Genomic DNA, 22,886 nt, shown 5'->3' with positions numbered 1-22,886 from the left:
GGCCTGTAATATTATTCACAATTTTAAAGATCTATCCTCCGAGGTTATTCAAAATATAGAGCACAGAGATCTATTTCCCACTAGTTGTTTGTGTCATTTCTTGTCAACTCATGAAAACATGATGGGGGACGCACGTTTGGCCAATGGCGGACCGCTTAAGGTGGACTTTTTCAAACGCAAATATCCGAATTGCCAAACCATGAAATGCATATCGATTTGTCTCAAATGGTCCACTGTCCAATTTATCGAATTTTTGTTATGTCAGCATGTGCTGAAGTTAAAGATTACATTGATCACACTCATAATGGATCAATCTGCAATTTGTGATGTCGGCACTTCCTTAAAACTGGGCGGTCGTAAAACTACTGCGGGTACGCTGCTATATAAAGAGCCCTTCGGATGTTGTAGATCAACAATTTTCTTCAGCATCGAGGTAAATCTGAGCTCGCACTGAAAAATCCACGACCAGTTTTCTTGACCAGGTAATGATGGATTGCTTATTACGTTCATGTGAATGTAGACTGGGTTAAATAAAGGATCAATAAAAAAATGTATCCTAAAGTGAGGGTTGTTTTCCTGAGGCCTCCTTTGACTGTTTGTCGCATCGCATGCCCTACATAGATATGACATCATTGGTTTGTCCAGTAACAGAAAATTATTTGGATTTTATGCAGGCATATTTCATCTGTTCGTACCCCACTATATACTTTAAATATGGTGTTACGTTTTTACTGTATGTAGTGACACTAAAAAAACTATATTTTATGGCACCGTGCCTGTTCTGTTTTCTGCTTGGTGCACGTGTGCCTCATGCCTTCACTAGAATTAAACTAGACCAATCCGGTTTATCGCACGCTAGACTACAAGCCCGCTCTATCCTAATGTTTCAAAGGATGTTGTCTACTGTAACCATTTTATCGACGAGCCATTGAATGAGGATGTTGGGCTACATTTTATCTCGAATTGGTGGTTGGCAATTGCTTAAATAATTGCCGACGATCAAGCCAACAATTAGCCTATTGCGCGATGGGAATGTAAACCCCTTTTGCCACCCTGGCTCAGATCCGATATATTAGCCTTTCAATTATGTCACAATATTAAACACAGTTATACTGTAATTACCATATTTGCCTCCGTGTTTTGTTGTAAGATGATGCAATGTTTCATACTATTGCCATTCTATAAGACCATCGTTTGTGCTTGATACATGGTTTATTTCCTCTGCTCGGACGTTGCATGCATCAAACAATGGTTGAATGCCACGTAATCGACTGACCGATCGCTACTGACCCGTTTCCAGGACACGACACGCTGACGTCAGGGACAGATGCGCGTGACTCTAGGCTGCAGTAACAAAGCCGTCTGCGCCCATTCAACAGCCTATATTTACGTTACTTTTAACAAAATATTTTTGGGGGCTTCTAATACCCTTACAATTATGTTTTGATTCTTGCTTTTATTAACATACGTTTTTTTTTTGCTGGCTTTCCACAATAAAAATTCCCCGTGTTCTGCCACTAACTTGTGCGCATCGCCCTCGTGAGACTATGCATGCGTTAGCAACGCCTGGGCAGAGGAACACGATCAATGTGACAGACACAACTGTTCCCGGCAGCAATTATACGTGTATCTTTCTTTTTCTGAAGAAAATCTCACCTTTACCAACGTCACAATGACTAAGGACACCGGGGTGGACATGAAGGACGTGGAGTTGAATGAGATGGACCAGGAGAAGCGGCCAATAACTGGCGGGGCAGGGAACGGAGATGCCGGTTCTCCCACCAGCACGGAGAAGAACGGCAGCATTAAAGTGAAAATCCCTGACGAGATTGAGACTAAATTTACCGGTCTATCCAAAGAGGAACTCCTCAGAGTTGCTGGAACACCTGCGTAAGAAACATGAAGACCTGGAATAGACTGTAGCTCAATAGAAAATATAGGTTAATGGGTGTTTGCTATGCAACATTTAGGGTATAATATTGCATTACTAATAATCTCTCTCCTAAAGGTGGGTCCGTACACGATGGGCCCTTCTGATTCTGTTCTGGCTGGGCTGGCTGGGGATGCTGGCTGGCGCTGTGGCCATCATTGTTCAAGCACCTCGCTGCAAAGACCTTCCTGCCATGAACTGGTGGAATTATGGACCTCTGTACCAAATTGGAGATGTGCAAGCTTTCAGCGAGTCCCAGAATCTGAAGGGTAAGAGTCACTGAAAGGGGTGACGTTGAATAACCGATTTGTGGTGAAACCCACTAGGCCACAGCCAGCTTATATTAAGTAGTACTTTGAGTATATTGAACCACATAGACTGGGTGGGATTACTGAGTGAAGTTCTGGGGACACTGAAATTGGGTCTGGTGCCGTGTTGACAGGGAGTAGCAGTTCATGTGACTAGACATGATATTTTAAAATACATATGCTTTAGCACTTCCAAGTGTGTGCCATAGGAGTATTGAAGTCAGATTTATTGCAAATGAATAAGTTTCCCACTTCCGTGACTCCACTCTGGGGGGAATGTGGTTCAGAATCCAGTTTCTTCCCCTGTTCCTTCGCTACACCCTCAATGACTGGTTTGGCAGGTTTCTTGTTAGAGGGTATTAGTCACGCTCTCCCTAATTCAGTAGCGTGTTAATTATACATGAATAGACACTTAGTAAGCCGGTTTCTAATGTGTAACAGGTGTGGAGGAGAAGCTTGACAGTCTGAGCCAGCTGAAGGTGAAGGGACTTGTTGTTGGGCCCATCCATGTTGCCCCCGCAGACGACCCTGTCAGCCTGAACTTTGAGGAGATCTCATCTGATGCTGGCAATCTGGAACAGTTCAAAGGCCTCATTATAGCTGCGCACAAGAAGAGTGAGTATAGTGTCTATATTTATACCGCCATTTAATTCGTTGCCCGCTGAAACTGATGATTTGGTTGGTCAGTTGAATTTCAGATGGACTAACTCTCACTCCTCCCTCTCTGACAGGCATCAATGTGATCCTGGATCTGACTCCCAACTATCTGGGAAGTGGACCATGGTTCTCTAACGTCAGTGTCACCAACGTTGCTGAGAGACTCAAGGTAAGCGTTCAGAGCATCTCGGTGAACTCATTAAATCCACCCACTCAGTCCCAACAATGTATTTGAGTGTATCTATCTAATAATATGTGAACCATCTCTTTCCAGTCTGCCCTGGTGTTCTGGCTGAACCAAGATGTGGATGGGATCCAGCTGTCTGGTGTAGAGCGCGTGGCCAGCGTGGTTCCGTCTCTTTGGGCTGACATTCGAGCCATTGTCCAGAATGGGACTGCGGAAGGAAAGAGAAGGTAAGTACATGTCCACGATTATGTACATCACTCAACTGGGCCTCTTGAGTAGATTGTTATGCATGTGAGCCCCCTGTTGGTTTAGTGAAGGTATTGTTTAGGAACTTGTGCCCTCTAGTGGTGTAAACTGCACTGACTGCTGCCGAGTTGAAAGCTGATACTGGATCTTAATTGTATTACAATGGGTACATTGTGTGACTTGTGTAGATAACATTCATTGAGTAAAGGAATGCATTTTTTTGTTTTCTTGCTCAGGATTCTGATTGGAGTGACTGCGAAGACCTCTGCTGTTGACGTCTCTGAACTGCTGAACTCCACTGGGGTGGACCTACTCCTATCTGGGGCCCTCCGGTCTAAGAGCATGACCGCTACGGATCGTGCTCAGACTGTCCAACAGCTGCTTTCCACCCACAACCAGACCCAGCTAGCCTGGAACATTGGGGACAGGAAGGAGGGTCACCTGGCCACACTGGTGGGCCCAGACATGGTCAACTTCAACCAGATGCTCTTGCTCACGCTGCCCGGAACGCCAGTGTTCAACTATGGGGATGAGATTGCCCTGGCTGATGAGGTGAGCGGGGGGGGGGGTTCCGTAACTAATGTATCACAAAACAAATAACAGCTTTAGCCTTGGAGAAATGAGTCCCACTTTTTAAAAGGATATATTGTCTTGATTTTTATTGGTGTTAATTGTTCTATAACAGTATACAAAGTCCCCTAAGATGCTGTGGGATTCCCTGGAGGATGAGGAGACAAATGGAACTGCCACGGTATGTGAGATGCTAATGCATACACATTCAGTTTGTGAAAATACATATACACTAATGCACATTACATTCATTTGGATAAAAAAAAAACTGTTGGTAATTCAAGGAAATGAATGTTTAATTCTTACCACCCACAGAAGGAGAAAGAACAGAGGCTCGCCTGCCGTTCCTTCTTCAAGACATTGAGTGACCTGCGTGGGAAAGAGCGTTCCCTGCAGCATGGGGACTACATTCCCCTTTTCAACTCCACCTCTGCCCTGGCCTACCTCCGCCAGTGGGACCAGAGTGGACGCTACATCGCTGCCTTCAATTGGGGCAGCGACGTGGTGACCCTTCAGCTGGCCCACCCTGACCGGCCTGCTCAGGCTGTGGTCCAGGTGAGCACAGACAAGGTCAACCTGGCCCCTGACAGTGCTGTGGGGCTCTCTGCACTGGAGTTGGGCCCGGGACAGGCAGTCCTGCTACAGTTCCCCTACGTAGCCTAGAGAGGGGGGAGATCCCAGCACCATCTGTACGTGGGCATTGATGTTAAAGTAGTTGTCTCTCTGTGGTGAACATTTTTAAAATCACTCATGATTGTTTTTTTTTAGGGCATTCTGTTACTTTTTTATTTCTGAAAAATAGTTACTGTCACACTGGCACTGGTCAAATGGTCAGAATTTTAGCTTAGAAAATAGTAACTGCTGTGAATTATGTATTCTAGAATACGGTGTTGGTCTGACATACAAACTCAAATGTCCTCATCGCAAGCACCAGTCAAGCCTCAACAACAATCGGTCTATCTTGCTGTTACTGAAAATACATTCCAGATTAAATTGAGCATTTTAAACTGTTGTATTTTATTGGCCATTTTTTAAAGTTTATTTTGGGGGCAGCTTGGTTCGTCCCTTATTGAAATGTTGTAATTGTGTTCAAAAGGAATGCCCCGCTCTCCTTTCTCACGTTTCAAGAATTATCTGATCGCTTTTGCAGCTGAGGGAAGTGTAAAACACATCAAATGTGGAGGATCTGAAACGCTTTCCTCATAATAAATTGGCATGATAAACAGGGAAATAAATAAAACTGAATACAACCTTTACTAGTCTGTTTTATTTAGGCTAACAATGTTGTGTGAAAATTAACCTTAAAACTAACCCTCGATCCATTCTACAAAATTCAGACTTTCATCCAGGACCAGGTGCACTTGAACATCTCTAGGCATCTTTATTTATAGATACGCATGGGGAGAGCTCTGTCTCACCTGACTATTTTAACACTTATTGAGCATTTATAACCCTAGGGGAGACACCTCTATAGACGGACTCAGTGACTCATGCTGTTTTCACCCACAGAAGTGGATTATGAGATGGTTGTGATTCAACATAATATATGCCTTCAAGAGTATAAATGTGCAATCTATTTGTTGGTAAGTCTAGGAGGAACATAGGAACAATCAATGATGACGTTAAAGCCATACGACTGCCATTGGCCTAGTTGATTTTGGATTTCCGTCAGGGGGGGGAAGGTTATCCTTTGTACACTTTCAGTGTAATGGTTCTAAATTTAGCTGATTGACACAAAGTCACAAAATCCTACACTACACTAGTGATGTATGGTTGCTTTTCTTAGTGTATAAACCACTTCACCTCTTGTATCGCAAACCCTCATTCAGTTGTGTTGTGACAAGGTAGGGGTTGTATACAGACAATAGCCTTATTTGGCAAAAGAACATGTCCATATTATGGCAAGAACAGCTCAAATAAGCAAAGAGAAACGACAGTCCATTACTTTAAGACATGAAGTTCAGTCAAACCGGAAACTTTGAAAGTTCCTTCAAGTGCAGTTGCAAAAACCAAGCGCTATGTTGAAACTTGCTCTCATGAGGACCGCCACAGGAAAGGAAGACCCAATATTACCTCTGCTGCAGAGGATAAGTTCATTAGTTACCAGTCTCAGAAATTGCAGCCCAAATAAATTCTTCAGAGTTCAAGTAACAGACACATCTCAACATCAACTGTTCAGAGGAGACTGTGTGAATCAGGCCTTCATGGTCGAATTGCTGCAAAGAAACAACTACTAGGACACCAATAAGAAGAGACTTGCTTGGGCCAAGAAACACAAGCAATGGACATTAGAATGGTGGAAATAAGTCCTTTGGTCTGATGAGTCCAAATTTGAAATGTTTGATTCCAACCACCGTGTCTTTGTGAGACACAGAGTAGGTGAACGGATGATCTCCGCATGTGTGGTTGCCACTGTAAAGCATGGAGGGGGAGGTGTTATGGTGTTGGGGTGCTTTGCTGGTGACACTGATTTATTTAGAATTCAAGGCACACTTAATCAGCATGACTACCACAGCATTTTGCAGCGATACGACATCCCATCTGGTTTGCGCTTAGTGGGATTATCATTTGTTTTTCAACAGCACAATGACCCACAACACACCTCCAGGTTTTGTAAGGGCTATTTGACTAAGAAGAAGAGTGATGGAGTGCTGCATCAGATGACCTGACCTCCACAATCACCCGACCTCAACCCAATTGAGATGGCTGGGGATGAGTTGGACCGCAGAGTGAAGGAAAAGCAGCCAACAAATGCTCAGCATATGTGGGAACTCCTTCAAGACTGTTGGAAAAGCATTCCAGATGAAGCTGGTTGAGAGAATGCCAAGATTGTGCAAAGCTGTCATCAAGGCAAAAGGTGGCTACTTTGAATAATTTCAAATATAAACAATATTTTGATTTGTTTAACACTTTTTTGGTTATTACATGATTCCATATGTGTTATTTCATAGTTTTGATGTCTTCACTATTATTCTACAATGTAGAAAATAGTAAAAATAAAGAAAAACCCTTTAGGTGTTTCCAAACTTTTGACTGCTACTGTATATATATATATATTATTTTGAAGGAATGTATTATATAAGCACAACACAGATCTCATAATGGTTGTAGTTGTCATGTATGGATGAGTGATGGAAATGGGGGGTGTTTAAGTGAGAATCCATCAGTGCCTCTGTGATGACTGATGGGGATGAAAACCGAGAGCCTCCTCACTGACACCAGATCTGCTGCACACAATTTCGGCAGAGCGATGAGGACACCTTAACATCGACAGCAACAATGAGATCTTAAAAAGGGGATTATATTTCTGAGAAGGTGTCTTTGTGTCTTCTTTTTCTGCCTGTCTGATTTTCTGTGTCAGGTAGTCCTGAGGGTGCTAACTGTCAACATTCCTTCCAGGAAATCCAAAGGGGTTTCTAGCTCTGCATTTGTCTACCTCAAACTCTTCGTTTTTTCTTAATTGGGGTCAAATTAGCTCTAAATTAAGCTGGTATCGTGTGTTAATGAGTTGGACTTCAAAACCCACAAGAACAGCACGATCTTAGAATTTCTCAAATTGTTCTCTCGACATGCAATACAGGTATTCCATCTCTAAACAGGGCCCTTCTACTATAGAACAAATAAGGGGCATACTGTTTGCAACATTGTTCACTTCAAAATGTGCAATTATTTGAATTCACCCAGTCCAGATGATTGCTCTGAAGAAACATTGGAACTCTGTGCAAACTACAGTCAGATTGCGCTAAAAATACTTTTCCAAATAGCCATGTTTGGCTTACTATGCAATATGACTAGGCTATACAGAATCGTGTATGCTTCTTGAACATTATGCTGCTGATCCTAATTTGTAAATTTAGCCAAGTGTTTCTGTGGTTTTAAGATAGGAACAGCCTCTCCACTCCCTGACGCATTGCAGGTGGCTGAAACCCAATCTAGTCCCGTTTACTGGGTCAGCTGGTGTGCGCCATTGCTCAGTGTGGCCCGTATAAAGTCGCTGGGTTTCTCATTCAAACAAAGACATGAGCAAGTTTACGTTTCCAAAGAAAAGGGAAACAGAGATTTAGTATTATTGTGTAGTTAAAGTTTTAAAATACGAACATTGTCCACGGTTGGATCATTTAAACCGCCACTTTTTAGTAACGACTAGAAGGATAGTCCAGGTTGCAGATAAATCACATTTCTGCCGCTCTGTTTAAAAAAAAATTATATTCGGCGCACGGACACCATAGTGACAGCCGAGTTGCTAGGGAGTGCAGTGTCCGGCTTGAAATCTAAACCAACGCGGAGTGATACTTACCTTGAAGCGGCAAAGAGCGCAAGGCGCGGATGACTGTGTGGAAAATTTGATTATCATATCTCCAACGCGAAATTGTTAGCAATATCAAATCAACATGGTAAGTTCCATTTGCTGTAAATGTCCGATTAAATTAATATGTTGTATTCATAGAATTGGCTTTATGCATATGTAGCCATATCTCTAGACTAGCTAACGTTAGCTAGCAATGAGTGTTGGCTAGCTAGTTAGCCACAGCCAAGCACGGCAGACTTGTTGGTTACACACATGATGGCTAACGAGCTACAGTAACGTTACATGTATTGTTAGCTAGCTAGACATCTTCGTCAATCACTCATTTAGCTAACGTTAACTAGTTTACGTCAGTTGTGTCCAACATAGGCAGCCAGTTAGCTAGCCGAGGAAACAAGCTGGTTAGCTAACCTTAGTCAGCTATGGCTGTTTGTCAACACTACACTTTATTTTGTCACTGACGTCTTTGCTCGACATTTACCTTCGATAGTAAGCTAAATATCGAATTACATGTAGTTAGTCACTAACTACCTAGTTTTGTGTAGCTAACTAGCCCAGGCTGATATTGATATTGATTGATATTGATATTGCGCTAACAGGACGAGGTGGGGTGGCATGGCATATGCCGTTTATGGCTAGTAGTGTCTACAGTAGTTGGTGCCGTAAAAGTGTTCTGACTTTAGATTGCTAACTAACATTTACTTGTATGGTGTGGCTAATTTCAGACGGGATATCCCCAGAATCAATGTGTTGCTTTCTACCTAAGGCACTGTGCTGTCGCCTGGTCTAATATTGCACCAAATATGGACCATGGCGGTCTAATTTGACAAAACATAACTTGCTAACAAACTAGTGATACAATAATACAACTTAACCCTCCTGTTGTGTTCGTTTCATGTAAATTAATTGTGTGTGTGTTCCCGGTCCAAAATGACTGCCCCACTATAGCTGATTTATAAATACATATATTATCACCTAATGTTATGTTAGATCTTTTTATCAACTTAAGGTATTGTGAACATTACAAGTTTTGAACTTCTATTAGCTATTTATGACCTGTAGGCCTCATTGACCTGAGCTCATACAACTTGTTTTTGAGTAAAAAAATGATTATGTATGTATTGTTTTGACTATAACAAATACTCAGATTAAACATTGTGCTATTTATCAGACTACTTTGTCAGTTTAACAAGGACTTTCTTCCTCACCAGTGTCATGAGCAAGGCCTCAAATATTTATATACCAGAGCTGTGAGGAAAGTACTATATATTATTGAAAAAATGTTGTGATTGTTTTAGAGAATGCCAACCAGTGTGGTTCCTGTGGGGGAAATACTCTATTGGGTTAATTAAGGTTCACGTGGGGGTTTCCATGGAAGCCTAGAAGGGGAGTGAGGTGTGTGTGTGTGTGTGTGTGTGTGCTCAAACACACATGCATGTAGGGGTTTGGGAGAGGAAGTGTCTGTCTGAATGAGAATGTGCCTGAACTCAATTTTATACACATTGTAGTCTCACCCATTCATTTCTAATGACTGGTCATTTTTGACAGGGAGTGCCACAGCTGTTCAAAAGTTAAATAAAACATCCAAGATGTAATGATAATCATAAATGTGTTTTGCATCTTCAGATGCCCTGTGTGGACAAAGTCATGGCACCTTAAGACAATCAGATTGTGTTAACTTGTAAAGTGGTAGTTGGATTATTTTTGTATCCCATGACAAAATATGGGAATAAACTCTTGGGTTAGAATGTTTTGGGTGGCATTTGAAAGAAATTAGAAGATTCTTCAAGTGCAAGAAAGGGGGAATCAAATCAAGTGGTGTCATTCACAATGTGTTACTTTCAGGCAGATCAACTGACAGAGGAACAAATCGCTGGTAAGATGGCCATTTTTGCTCAAACATGACCGCGGTCTTTTAGATGTTTAAGTCAATATTACACTGTTTTATTGTCACATACGTTAGATGGGTGTAGTGAAATGTTGTATTTTGGAAATGTAGACTGGAGAGTGACAATCTACATTTTCCATCCAGAGTTCAAAGAGGCGTTCTCGCTGTTTGATAAGGATGGAGATGGCACCATCACCACCAAAGAGCTGGGCACCGTGATGCGCTCACTGGGACAGAACCCCACAGAGGCAGAGCTGCAGGACATGATCAATGAGGTGGATGCTGATGGTGAGACACACTAACACAAATGCTCTCCATTTCTCTCCCACCAAATGAACACACAGGCTATACACACAATGGAGTGTTTTTGTTAACTTTCTGGTGCAATATCTGATGATTGGGATGAAAGACCTACATTGTAAGGATCATTGTTTTCCTCCGGTGAGAATTTTGCTTTGTGATCCACAGGAAATGGAACCATTGACTTCCCCGAGTTCCTGACCATGATGGCGAGGAAGATGAAGGACACCGACAGTGAGGAGGAGATCAGAGAAGCCTTCAGAGTCTTCGACAAGGTCAGCCAAACCGGGGAATGTCAGATTTGAGACTGTTCAAATGTCTTACACTGGCCAGTCATAGCACTTAAAATATTAACCAATGAGTCCCATCACTCCCATTGGATGTCTCAAACCTCTCTGGAGTTGACCAAATTCATGATTATTTGACATTCAATATTAAGGAAATACTCAGTAATACGATCTGCATGTTAGTTAAGTAAAACTGTCTCTATTGTGTTGCAGGATGGTAACGGCTATATCAGTGCTGCAGAGCTGCGTCATGTTATGACAAACCTCGGTGAGAAACTGACAGACGAGGAGGTGGACGAGATGATCCGGGAGGCTGATATCGATGGAGATGGACAGGTCAACTACGAAGGTCTGTTTCCGCATCTTCTCTATCTAGTCTCAAACTTGTGTTAGCCAGAAAATTGCGAATCAGTCACAGTTGGCCATACACATGGCATGAATTGTACAAAATGAATGCTGTCAAACCAGATTTAATCTAGTCAAGAACATGCATTTTAACTTGCCTTGTTTTGCAATATTTCTGAACAGTTTGTTTCAGGTATTATTTCTTCAGTTGGACAACGTTCTTCGCACCTTTGTTATGTCAAAATGGAAGAGTGGCTGAGTCATTTGTTACAGTAAAAAGGACAATTATTTTAACCATCATATCCCCTTTGATCATACAGTGGGGCAAAAAAGTATTTAGTCAGCCACCAATTGTGCAAGTTCTCCCACTTAAAAAGATGAGAGGCCTGTAAATGTTCATCATAGGTACACTTCAACTATGACAGACAAAATGAGGAGAATAAATCCAGAAAATCACATTGTAGGATTTTTTTATGAATTTATTTGCAAATTATGGTGGAAAATAAGTATTTGGTCGATAACAAAAGTTTCTCAATACTTAGTTATATACCCTTTGTTGGCAATGACAGAGGTCAAATGTTTTCTGTAAGTCTTCACAACACACTGTTGCTGGTATTTTGGCCCATTCCTCTGCAGATCTCCTCTAGAGCAGTGATGTTTTGGGGCTGTTGCTGGGCAACAGACTTTCAACTCCCTCCAAAGATTTTCTATGGGGTTGAGATCTGGAGACTGGCTAGGCCACTCCAGGACCTTGAAATGCTTCTTACGAAGCCACTCCTTCGTTGCCCGGGCGGTGTGTTTGGGATCATTGTCATGCTGAAAGACCCAGCCACGTTTCATCTTCAATGCCCTTGCTGATGGAGGTTTCACTCAAAATCTCACGATACATGGCCCCGTTCATTCTTTCCTTTGCAGGGATCAGTCGTCCTGGTCCCTTTGCAGAAAAACAGCCCCAAAGCATGATGTTTCCACCCCCATGCTTCACAGTGGGTATGGTGTTCTTTGGATGCAACTCAGCATTCTTTGTCCTCCAAACACGACGAGTTGAGTTTTTACCAAAAAGTTATATTTTGGTTTCATCTGACCATATGACATTGTCCCAATCTTCTTCTGGATTATCTAAATGCTCTCTAGCAAACTTCAGACGGGCCTGGACATGTACTGGCTTAAGCAGGGGGACACGTCTGGCACTGCAGGATTTGAGTCCCTGGCGGTGTAGTCTGTTACTGATGGTAGGCTTTGTTACTTTGGTCCCAGCTCTCTGCAGGTCATTCACTAGGTCCCCTGTGTGGTTCTGGGATTTTTGCTCAACGTTCTTGTGATCATTTTGACCCCAAGGGGTGAGATCTTGCGTGGAGCCCCAGATCGAGGGAGATTATCAGTGGTCTTGTATGTCTTCCATTTCCTATTAATTGCTCCCACAGTTGATTTCTTCAAACTAAGCTGCTTACCTATTGCAGATTCAGTCTTCCCAGCCTGGTGCAGGTCTACAATTTTGTTTCTGGTGTCCTTTGACAGCTCTTTGGTCTTGGCCATAGTGGAGTTTGGAGTGTGACTGTTTGAGGTTGTGGACAGGTGTCTTTTATACTGATAAGTTCAAACAGGAGCCATTAATACAGGTAACAAGTGGAGGACAGAGGAGCCTCTTAAAGAAGAAGTTACAGGTCTGTGAGCCAGAAATCTTGCTTGTTTGTAGGTGACCAAATACTTATTTTCCACCATAATTTGCAAATAAATTCAAGTGGGAGAACTTGCACAATTGGTGGCTGACTAAATACTTTTTTTGTCCCACTGTATGTGTTGATCATCCTTCTGTTAGATAGGCTTTGCTCTGCCATTTCCTAGCTTCAGTTTTCTGTAATTGATAACGGTTTATTTATTTTTAAGGCAACAATTGACAAATGTCAGTGCCCATGATATTGCCGTAATCAAATGTAAATGTGGAAAAGTGGTTCTGTGCAGATGGGGCAAACTGTTGGGACATCCTATGTTCATGAAATGTTTTAACATTGAAAAGCATAATGAATGATACGCAGCTGGGTGCGGAAATATATTTGATCGTCACATCAAGAGATCCAAGTGTCTTACTCAGTCATGCTCACCAACATCATTAGAGGTGTGGATAAGTGAGCTGAATAACAGAACACAGCTCTGTTTTTAAAAACATGGTGTTATACCACAATTCTGTGACACAAATATACAGCCCCTGAGATGGCTCCCAAATGTTTTTTTTTTTTTTTTTTTTTTGGTAACATACTGTCTCCATATGTTCAGGCCCAATCCCAGAATTCCACACATTTGGCCAAACCCAGCTGTTTGTGTTCCTGTGTCGATCACTTGTCAGCTTAGACTTGTAGTGTCCTACAGAATGGACAACCAATTGTAATATTTCCAATCTTATCTTTCAGAATTTGTGCAAATGATGACTGCAAAATAAAATGTGAAACCCAAAGGACCCCTTCACCAAACAAGACCAAACAGTGGGCAGCACTCTGTCAACACTCAACAAGCATTCACAACCATCCTCTTACTTTGTTTTTTTTTTTTTGCTTTGCTTTTGGTTGTTTCCCCCCTGTCCATTTTTCTTGATTCAGGCTCCCCTGTGTAAGCTGTTTTCTTTGATTATTCCTCTTACACTGCTTTTTAAATGTTATGGTTTTCCCCCATTTTTTTTTTTGCATATACAGGTACATATACTAATGGTGTCTGAACAAGTGAACATGATTTTTAAGCTAAAATGTATGTGGAAAGAAGTGCATGCTTTATTTCTTTGTCACCGTTTTTGTGCTTCTCTGCTTGCATCCCTTTTATTATATGGCCTATTCTCCTGCAACTTAAGGTTGTAGATATTTATCTTTTAGGAGTGCGCAGAATAACCAGGATGGGAGTTGACATGATTTTAACAAAACAAACCCTAATGTATTTCCATGCGCATGTTTGGTGTATGTGTGTTTAACAATATTATGTTTCTTTGAAGTTGTGACATTATGTAAATGTGTATTTTAACATATGACCTGACTTAAATGCATGCTTACAAACTCATGATTAGTTGGCTGCAAAGATGACTGTTTGGGTGTAGTAAACATAGTTGTACAAAGACCCCACTGTGCTGTATGTTTTGTCCAGACATTATAAAATTGATTCAACGGTTCTTTAACATGTTTCTTTTACTAGAGCAGGCTTTTCTGTTTAGCACCACCAGTCTTGTTTGACATGACAAACTATGCCTTTTTTAACAATCAATTAATTTGATATGTACTTTTTACTTATGGGTAAAGATTTAAGGCATAACCGTTTCGACAAGTACGGAGTGGGTCAAAAGTGACCATGGACTTGAACCCTGCTGTCAACGTCATGTACTATTAGGATATTCATTCCCCAAGCAAATGTCACTGATTTATTGTGGGTTTTAAAGGAACCCCTGTATAAGAAAATACATTTCCCCCACCTGTCCTGTTTTTCAATGTCGCTTGTGGAAGGGTGAATCCAAGTTTTTTGAGAGTCTGCTGGTTGTGATTTTGTACCGAACTTGTGTGTATGTGATTGAAGTCACTGTCTGTGTTGGAGCTGCACTATGCGTCCGACCACAACATATTCAGCTCTACCACCTTTCATGTTTGCATCCATTTTCAGTTTTCCCCTCCCATACTTTTTTACTGTCATGAATGTTATTTTCTTTCTGTTCGTGATCTTTTTGTTTCATTTTTGAATGCTTTGCCAGTTTAGCTGTCATGTTCTCTTTCCCCTGCTCTTTAAAGTTGTAAGTTGTTTTGGGAGAATGAGATTATGCATTCCATTGCTGAACTCATGTCAGTTTTTCTTGCTAATTAAACTCTGACCAGTGTTTCTATACAAAGACTCCAGTCTTTCATTATCCTCATATTGTGCAATGAAAGCAAGTATTTGACAATGCTATCAAGAATATGAGCAGGCAGTATTTTTACCTTTTGTCGCTGTATTCTTTCAAGTTGTAACAATGTTTGTTTAATTACACATTTGTAGAACTTATTGTCCATGGTTACTGTACAATAAAGGGGACAACCCAACTGTCTTCCACATTTAACCCCTCTGAATCAGAGGTGCGGTTGTGTATCTTGTGTTATGGTCTGTACCTAGTTGGACTCGGTGTGGTTTTTTTTAATATCAGAAGTTGACAATCTAGACCAAACACTAGATTGCTGATGCTATGTATTGGACAATGAGAGGCTTTAAAGCCACCGGTCAGCCATATTGGCACGTAAACCCTAAACTTAAGACTTACATTTAAACTTCAAATAGGGTAGGGATGTCTCAAGGATCCCAGATATCAGATACTCTCTAAAAGAAGCAGTCCTCCATAGACTGGTTTGTTTAGCAACAAAACCGACATGTGCACAATTATGGGGCAAAACAGCCCGGTTTGGCTTAGACTTGACAACATGTAAACTATTGTATCAATGTTTATCGTACACATACAGTTGAAGTCAATTTGCATACACTTAGGTTGGAGTCATAACTTGTTTTTCAACCACGCCACATGTCTAACAAACTATAGTTTTGGCAAGTCGGTTAGGACATCTACTTTGTGCATGACAAGTAATTTTTCCAACTATTGTTTAGTCAGATTATTTCACTGTATCTCAACTCGTGGGTCAGAAGTGTAGATGCACTAAATTGACTGCCTTTAAACAGCTTGGAAAATTCCAGAAAATGTCATGGCGTTAGAAGCTTCTGAGAGGCTAATTGCCATAATTTGAGTCAATTGGAAGTGTACCTGTGGATGTATTTCAAGGCCTACCTTCAAATGCAGTGCCTCACTACTTGACATCATGGGAAAATCAAAAGAAATCAGCCAAGACATCAGGAAAAAAAATTGTAGACCACAAGTCTGGTTCATCCTTGGAAGCATTTTCCAAACGCCTGAAGGTACCACGTTCATCTGTAATGATCACCAAATACTAATTGAGTGTATGTAAACTTCTGACCCACTGGGAATGTGATGAAAGAAATAAAAGCTGAAATATATCACTCTACTATTATTCTAACATTTCACATTCTTAAAATAAAGTGGTGATCCTAACTGACCTAAAACAGGAATTTTTACTAGGATTAAATGTCAGGAATTGTGAAAAACTGAGTTTAAATGTATTTGGCTAAGGTGTATGTACACTTCCGACTTCAACTGTTAATACATTGTCACAGTGAACGCTTGTCTCAAATACATTGTTACAGTTGTTGGTTAGCAAGATAGTGAATTTGAGCCATATTAGCATAGACATGATGTTCAAAACAAGACGGTATCAAGAACAAGATAAAACTATCTGAAATGAGCCTCGTATGATTCCCTACATGGCAGCTTATTGTCATTGTTGCTAGCTAACTGACCATTCAAAAATAATAATGCACGCTATCCGGCCACATCGATGTGCAGGAATAATTTATCAGCCAACCACTCCTAGGAATTATTGGAATTCTACAGTTTTTCAATTAAATGTTTCAAGAAAACGTTATATATTTCAGTATTTTTGTTGGACAGTAACAAAACTTAAATTATACTTCAAGGAAAATGTTTACATTCTATTTTGTATGTTTAACTCACACAATGTAAAAGTATGTATTAAGATATTAAGGTATTATTATGTATTAAGGTGTCTGTCTTTAATAGAACAAATGTAGACATTAATAAATGCATTTCTTTAGCAATGGTGGGGGAATGCCAAGATGGATCTGCGGTGGCATTAAAACAGCACCCCTTGTCAGTCATCTAGTGTATATATGTAACCGATGTGAAATGGCTAGCTAGTTAGCGGTGGTGCGCACTAATAGCGTTTCAATCGGGTGACGTCACTGAGACCTGAAGTAGTTGCCCCCCCCGATCCCCTTTGACTTCAGAACCTAATTTTGTTGGGGAATGGACTCTACAAGGTGTCGAAACCGTTCCACAAGGATGCTGGCACATGTTGACTTCAGTGCTTCCCACAGTTGTGTCAAGTTGGCTGGATGTCCTTTGGGTGGTAGACCATTCTTGATACACACGGGAAACTGTTGAGCATGAAAAACCCAGCAGCATGGTGGTTCTTGACACAAACCGGTGCGCTTGGCACCTACTACCACCATATCCAGTTCAAATGCACTTAAATATTTTGTCTTGCCCATTCACCGTCTGAATGGCAAACATACACAATCCATGCCTCAATTGCCTCAAGGCTTGAACATCTTTCTTTAACCTGTATCCTCCCCTTCATCTACACTGTTTGAAGTGGATTAAACAAGTGACATCAATAAGGGATCATAGCCTTCACCTGGTCAGTCTATGTCATGGAAAGAGCAGGTGTCCTTAATGTTTTGTACACTCAGTGTATAAATCATTGCTGTGCACATTGATTGATGTTGGGTATGGCGAATAGCACACAGTAAATTCCAAACATTAACCAGAAGCATATACTACAAAGCAGAATCAATAAATTAGCCAGCTAACTTAATATATTGTGCAAAAACGTTTTATTTTTTTAGAAAGATGAGTTGAATGGTCTAATTGACTCAACATCCAGAAACAAAGTTTAGCCAAAGACAGTCAGTGGTGGAAAAAGTATCACATTTTCATACTTGAGTAAAAGTAAAGATGCCTTAATAGAAAATGACTAAAGTAAAAGTCACCCAATAAAATACTACTTGAGTAAAGGTATTTGGTTTTAAACTTACTTAAGTATCAAAAGTAAATGTAATTGCTCAAATATACTTAAGTATCAAAAGTAAAAGTATAAATAATTTAAAATTCCTTATTTTAAGCAAACTAGATGGCACCATTTTCTTGTTTTTTACATTTAGAGGTAGCCAGGGGCTATTCTCCAACACTTGGACATCATTAACATTTACATTTACATTTAAGTCATTTAGCAGACGCTCGAAGCATGTGTGTTTAGTGAGTCTGCCAGATCAGAGGCAGTAGGGATAACCAGGGACTTTCAATTGATAAGTGCGTGAATTGGATCATTTGGTCCTGCTAAGCATTCAAAAACGTATCAAGTACTTTTGGGTGTCAGGGAAAATGTATTGAGTAAAACGTACATTATTTTCATTAGTAATGTAGTTAAGTAAAAGTAAAAGTTGTGAACATTTTAAATAGTAAAGCAAAGTACAGATACCGAAAAAACGACTTAAGTAGTACTTTAAAGTATTTTTACCTAAGTACTTTACACCCCTGAAGACTACAGTATGAAGATAGGCAGTGTTTGCCTTGGACTGAAATAGGTGCCGGTGTTGTGCCGAAAATCTCCCCCCTGCCAGAATCCCCCCTTTGTGTTCTTCATCGCTGCGACTTGCTTGCTAGTTGAGATTTCTGCTCTTCATTCCGTTTTCAGTTTAGCCTACATTTCACTGATCTTAGCAGAAATCATTTTTGTCTTGAGTTTTCGGATTGGCTATTTGTTTCAAGTGTATGTGGCGGTTCTAGCTTGTATGGCGCCCCGTGCCGCTCCCTGCAAGATGCCGCCCATGTCGCCGGTACTGATTTTGTATTAGTAGATAAATAAATAAATACATCTATTTGGCAAAATTAATCTCTCACATGTCTTATTCGACGAATATTTAGTCTTTGCGTGTCAAAAAAGATACACGTCAAATAAGCTTGTTGCGTTCATATTTTCTTACGTAGTTGTTACACATTGATTACACTAATCACTAGTATTTCATATGTCACAACATTCATCGATACGTATGCCTTGAAGCTGGTGAAGTTGTCTCACACACCCACTGTGCTGTTCATTAAAAAAAGCTAGCTAGCTCAAGGATGCAAACAATGTTCTTCCCCCAAAAGATAGCAAAATGACAATTTGTTTCAGTAGTAGCTAACTATATAGCTAGGTGTCATCATCTAAAATAACCCCCTTTTATCTGTCATTTGATTAATGGTTGTCGGACCCATATATGTAAAACTAGCCACAATAGTGGACGTTGCGGTTAGCCTTCAAAATAAAGGTATGTCATTGACAGTGATGCAAATTACACTCTGGCACTCCGGATTGAATTTACGAACCTCGCCCTAAATCAAACACTGTGACAATAGGGGATTTTTATTTGAGAAGCAGTTTTAGCCTATCACACTTGTAGGCGATGTTGGCTAGTTTAACTCAAGTCATTGGGTCTAACGATTCTCGCGCCACACGGCGCATGTGCACGCCGTCATATCACAGGCACTCCTTCGATATAAAGTTGTTTTTGACGAAAATGAAAACGTGTCAGTTTGTCACTTTCACGAGGTTTGAGTAATAAAATGGCCGACTACTTAAGACACGGCCTCGGATCTAGGTTGTGCCTTTAGATTTAGAGAAAATGAACAAATATGGAAGAACATTTCACTTCTCTTATTGACTTCTCAAACCCAGGACTGGTCTGTTTCGCAAGCGTTCCCGGATGTCTCGCGATGTTGCGTCTATGGGTTTAGAAACTCAGGGGTTTAGCTTCGGAATCAATAGCTATTTCTAGTTGTTTTATCAAAGTTAGCTGGCTAACTCATTGATAGTATACACCTCTGTAAAACAGATAGACAAAATAAATGGATATATAGATCAGGCCCACTGGATTCTCCCGGGTGCGAGCGTATTAATGGGCGTAATCAAGATAACCAATAGCAAGGGGGTGGGCGAGTCGTTTGAGTGGGTCAGACGTCTCAGGTAAATAGACAGCTAGCTTGTCTTTCAAACCCCAGACTTTTTTCTGTCATCAACCGTGACTGCAAGCTAGGGTGCACAGAAAACAAACAAAAAACACGATCTGAGGGGGACCTCCGTCATCTCACAGTACCCAGCTAGCTAATTACGTTGATTGAAGAAGATAGTTATCTGCCAGCAATAGTCAATAGCGACACCCGACACTCCTGGTAACGTCAGACAGCCACAGATAGTTAGCTGGGAGACTTTCAAGCCTATTCAAGCGTGCTAACGTTAGGTTTGAAGCGGTAAGGTAAGTTTGTTTGCATTAACGTTACAAGTCTTAGATAATGTTTTTTTTTAGGGGGGTTGTCACCCTTGCTTATCCCGAGGTAGTTGGTCAATATCCATCCATCAAATCATATTACTGCAATGTATTTGCGTGCAGCTACAGCTGTTTGATATTAGCTATCAAACAGTTGCTTAGCTAGCTATGCCAGCTAGCTGATTTGGAGAGTTGGTTAGTGAGGTGGCTGCATCAGGGGTAAAAATGGGTATTGCAGCTGCATCTCTCCAAAATGATGGTGACATTTCAACATTTAGAATTCTCTACCACCTTTTTAAACGTTTGGACTCAAGAAAATAGTTACATCGATTCTCTATGTTCTGATACGTCGAACGTGAGAACATTGAGATTGATTTGTTTGCTCTTTCTATCAGTGAAGAACCTTGACTTTGTTACACCAGGTAAAGTTGCTGAAAGATTCCGTCCTTACAGTTGTGATTGATTACAATGAGCTGCACTGGGGTCGGACAGCATGACAGTGTAGCGTAAGACACCATGGAGCACTTGAAAGATATGGCTTGAAAAAACATACCTTAATTTAGGGATGAGAAATTAGTTGTACTCCGAATCGTCCCATTATCCCAACTGTTACACTGGGAAGATTGAACAGAAAGACTGAAATGGCACTAAATAATAAATCAAGTGAATGACATGTCCACCTAAGCCGGACAGGACTGATGAATGACTGCTTGGTGGCTGGCAAGCTCGGTGGTAGGTAGGTTGATGTCATGGTACAGTGGACTGCACCCACTGTGATTAGTGACACACTAAAGCCATCCAAGTACCAAAATACATCTTCTTGGAAGATACAAAGTACTCCTTGAAATGAAGTAACATAGTAGTAATCTCTTGGACATGAGAGCATAAAAGATATGGCCTATCTTAAATAAAATCACTTATAATCACTTTAGGGCCCTCGGCAAAACTCACCTCCGGCACCTTGACTTGAACTACTCCCCGTATGGGTGCAGGTACAGGGCACCTGCTTACTGCAAAAACAGGACTCAGACTGGTCTTCATACTGTACTGTAGGACTGGGCGATATGACATGTTGTGTGGCGATAGAAAAACGTCTATCGTTTCATATTGTGCTCTCGTTTATTTCTTTGTGTCGCAAATCACACTCTCTTTATGGCAATATTTTTCGTCAGTTGGACAACGCTTTGCATTCTTCCACATGTGCCGTGTGGAAGGAAATCTGCAACACAAACAAACATGGAAGAGAGTGAACGTGGCACGGAGACACTGAGCTCGTACATAAAACAGGGGCAACTTCGGTTGCATGGACGTGGTTTGGATATGAAAAGTCTGACACGGACCAGAAAACTGTCTCCTGCAAAATATGCCGCAGGCCGGTCCCGACAACCGGCTCAAACACCACAAACCTCTTACCACCTACGCAAGAATCATGTGAAACAGTATGGAGAGAGTCTACGGATGAGACTCAAAAAAGTACAGTCGAGTGCTCAAAACAACCCCCCCCCAAACTCAGACATTGCAAGAGGCTTTTGCCCACGGCAAAGCATCACGAAGATGGAAGGAGATAACAACTGCCGTTACAACTTACATCTGCAAAGACATGGCCCCAATTTACACGGTCGAGAAATGAGGGTTTCGTGAGTTGGCACTAACATTCGACCCAAGGTACCAAATGCAAACTGATGTGTGACACGTATTAATGCCAAAATAACATGCAAAACGGCCAAGCCCCCAAAGAAATAAATATATATAGCTAAAAAAAATGTAGGCCTATATTTTGTTTGCAACTATAGTTGAAAGTGTTTTCTATTTACATTTGTAGATTTTATACATTCATATTTTGTTACATGCTTAATTGAAAATTTCCACAGGTTCTACATAAAATAAATAATCAAATATGAGAAAATACCTTTATTTGTTGAGTGTAATTCAAAATGTAATGTAAAGGCCTATTTCTTATGTGGTATTTTATATAAACTCTCTATTCATTGAATTTACAGAAAGTGTGCTATATCGTGATCAGGATATGAAATGGCCTATATCGGTATATGAGATTTTGGCCATATCGCCCAGCCCTACTGTACTGTATAGCAATGTTAGGAATGTCACTGTGAATTAATTTACTGTTGTACAGTTTAAGTCGGAAGTTTACAAACACCTCAGCCAAATACATTTAAACTCAGTTCCTCACAATTCCTGACATTTAATCTGAGTAAAAATTCCCTGTCTTAGGTCAGTTAGGATCACCACTTTATTTTAGGAATGTGAAATGTCAGAATAATAGTAGAGAGTAATTTATTTAAGCTTTTATTTCTTTCATTACATTCCCAGTGGGTCAGAAGTCTACATGCACTCAATTAGTGTTTGGTAGTATTGCCTTTTAAATTATTTAACTTGGGTCAAATGTTTCAGGTAGGCTTCCACAAGCTTCCCACAATAAGTTGGGTGAATTTTGGCCCATTCCTCCTGACAGAGCTGAGTCAGGTTTGTAGGCCTCTTTGCTCGCACACACTTTTTCAGTTCTGACCACAAATTTTCTATAGGATTGAGGTCAGGGCTTTGTGATGGCCACTCCAATACCTTGACTTTGTTGTCCTTGAGCCATTCTGCCACAACTTTGGAAGTATGCTTGGGGTCATTGTCCATTTGGAAGACCCATTTGCAACCAAACATTAACTTCCTGACTGATGTCTTGAGATGTTGCTCAATATATCCACATAATTGTCCTCCCTCATGATGCTATCTATTTTGTTTAGTGCACCAGTCCTTCCTGCAGCAAAGCACCCCCAAAACATGATGCTGCCACCCCAATGCTTCACAGTTGGGATGGTGTTCTTCAGCTTGCAAGCACCCCCCTTTTTCCTCCAAACATAACGATGGTCATTATGGCCAAACGGTTCTATTTTTTGT

At 40.9% G+C, this 22,886-nt stretch overlaps 3 protein-coding genes across 4 annotated transcripts in view; all 3 read left to right on the top strand.

Annotated features, from left to right (window-relative positions):
- The first annotated feature begins 393 nt into the window (after positions 1-393).
- Positions 394-5,154, top strand: LOC115135656 (amino acid transporter heavy chain SLC3A2-like). Its single transcript, XM_029670558.2, has 9 exons — positions 394-482; positions 1,647-1,890; positions 2,009-2,199; positions 2,680-2,853; positions 2,970-3,064; positions 3,170-3,309; positions 3,565-3,880; positions 4,014-4,079; positions 4,214-5,154. The coding sequence occupies exons 2-9, from the start codon at positions 1,673-1,675 to the stop codon at positions 4,559-4,561; spliced, it is 1,548 nt and encodes a 515-aa protein (XP_029526418.2). The 5' UTR covers positions 394-482; positions 1,647-1,672; the 3' UTR covers positions 4,562-5,154.
- A 2,767-nt stretch (positions 5,155-7,921) lies between these two features.
- On the top strand, positions 7,922-15,080 carry LOC115135655 (calmodulin-1). Its single transcript, XM_029670557.2, has 6 exons — positions 7,922-8,292; positions 10,050-10,080; positions 10,237-10,380; positions 10,561-10,667; positions 10,893-11,028; positions 13,433-15,080. The coding sequence occupies exons 1-6, from the start codon at positions 8,290-8,292 to the stop codon at positions 13,459-13,461; spliced, it is 450 nt and encodes a 149-aa protein (XP_029526417.1). The 5' UTR covers positions 7,922-8,289; the 3' UTR covers positions 13,462-15,080.
- Positions 15,081-19,427: 4,347 nt separating this feature from the next.
- Positions 19,428-22,886, top strand: part of LOC115135653 (pyruvate carboxylase, mitochondrial-like) — a 92,787-nt gene continuing 89,328 nt past the window's right edge. Inside the window, exon 1 of one of the 2 annotated variants that reach the window (XM_029670555.2) lies at positions 19,428-19,959. The gene's annotated coding sequence lies outside the window, so the exon portion shown is untranslated. Of the gene's footprint in view, positions 19,965-22,886 lie in introns of both variants that reach the window. The other variant, XM_029670554.2, reaches the window with a different exon arrangement.

Source organism: Oncorhynchus nerka, linkage group LG10 (genome assembly GCF_034236695.1).
Source record: "Oncorhynchus nerka isolate Pitt River linkage group LG10, Oner_Uvic_2.0, whole genome shotgun sequence".
NCBI classification, from domain to species: domain Eukaryota; kingdom Metazoa; phylum Chordata; class Actinopteri; order Salmoniformes; family Salmonidae; genus Oncorhynchus; species Oncorhynchus nerka.
The sequence above is the reverse complement of the archived record's forward strand: the minus strand, read 5'-3'. Positions and strand labels throughout refer to the sequence as shown.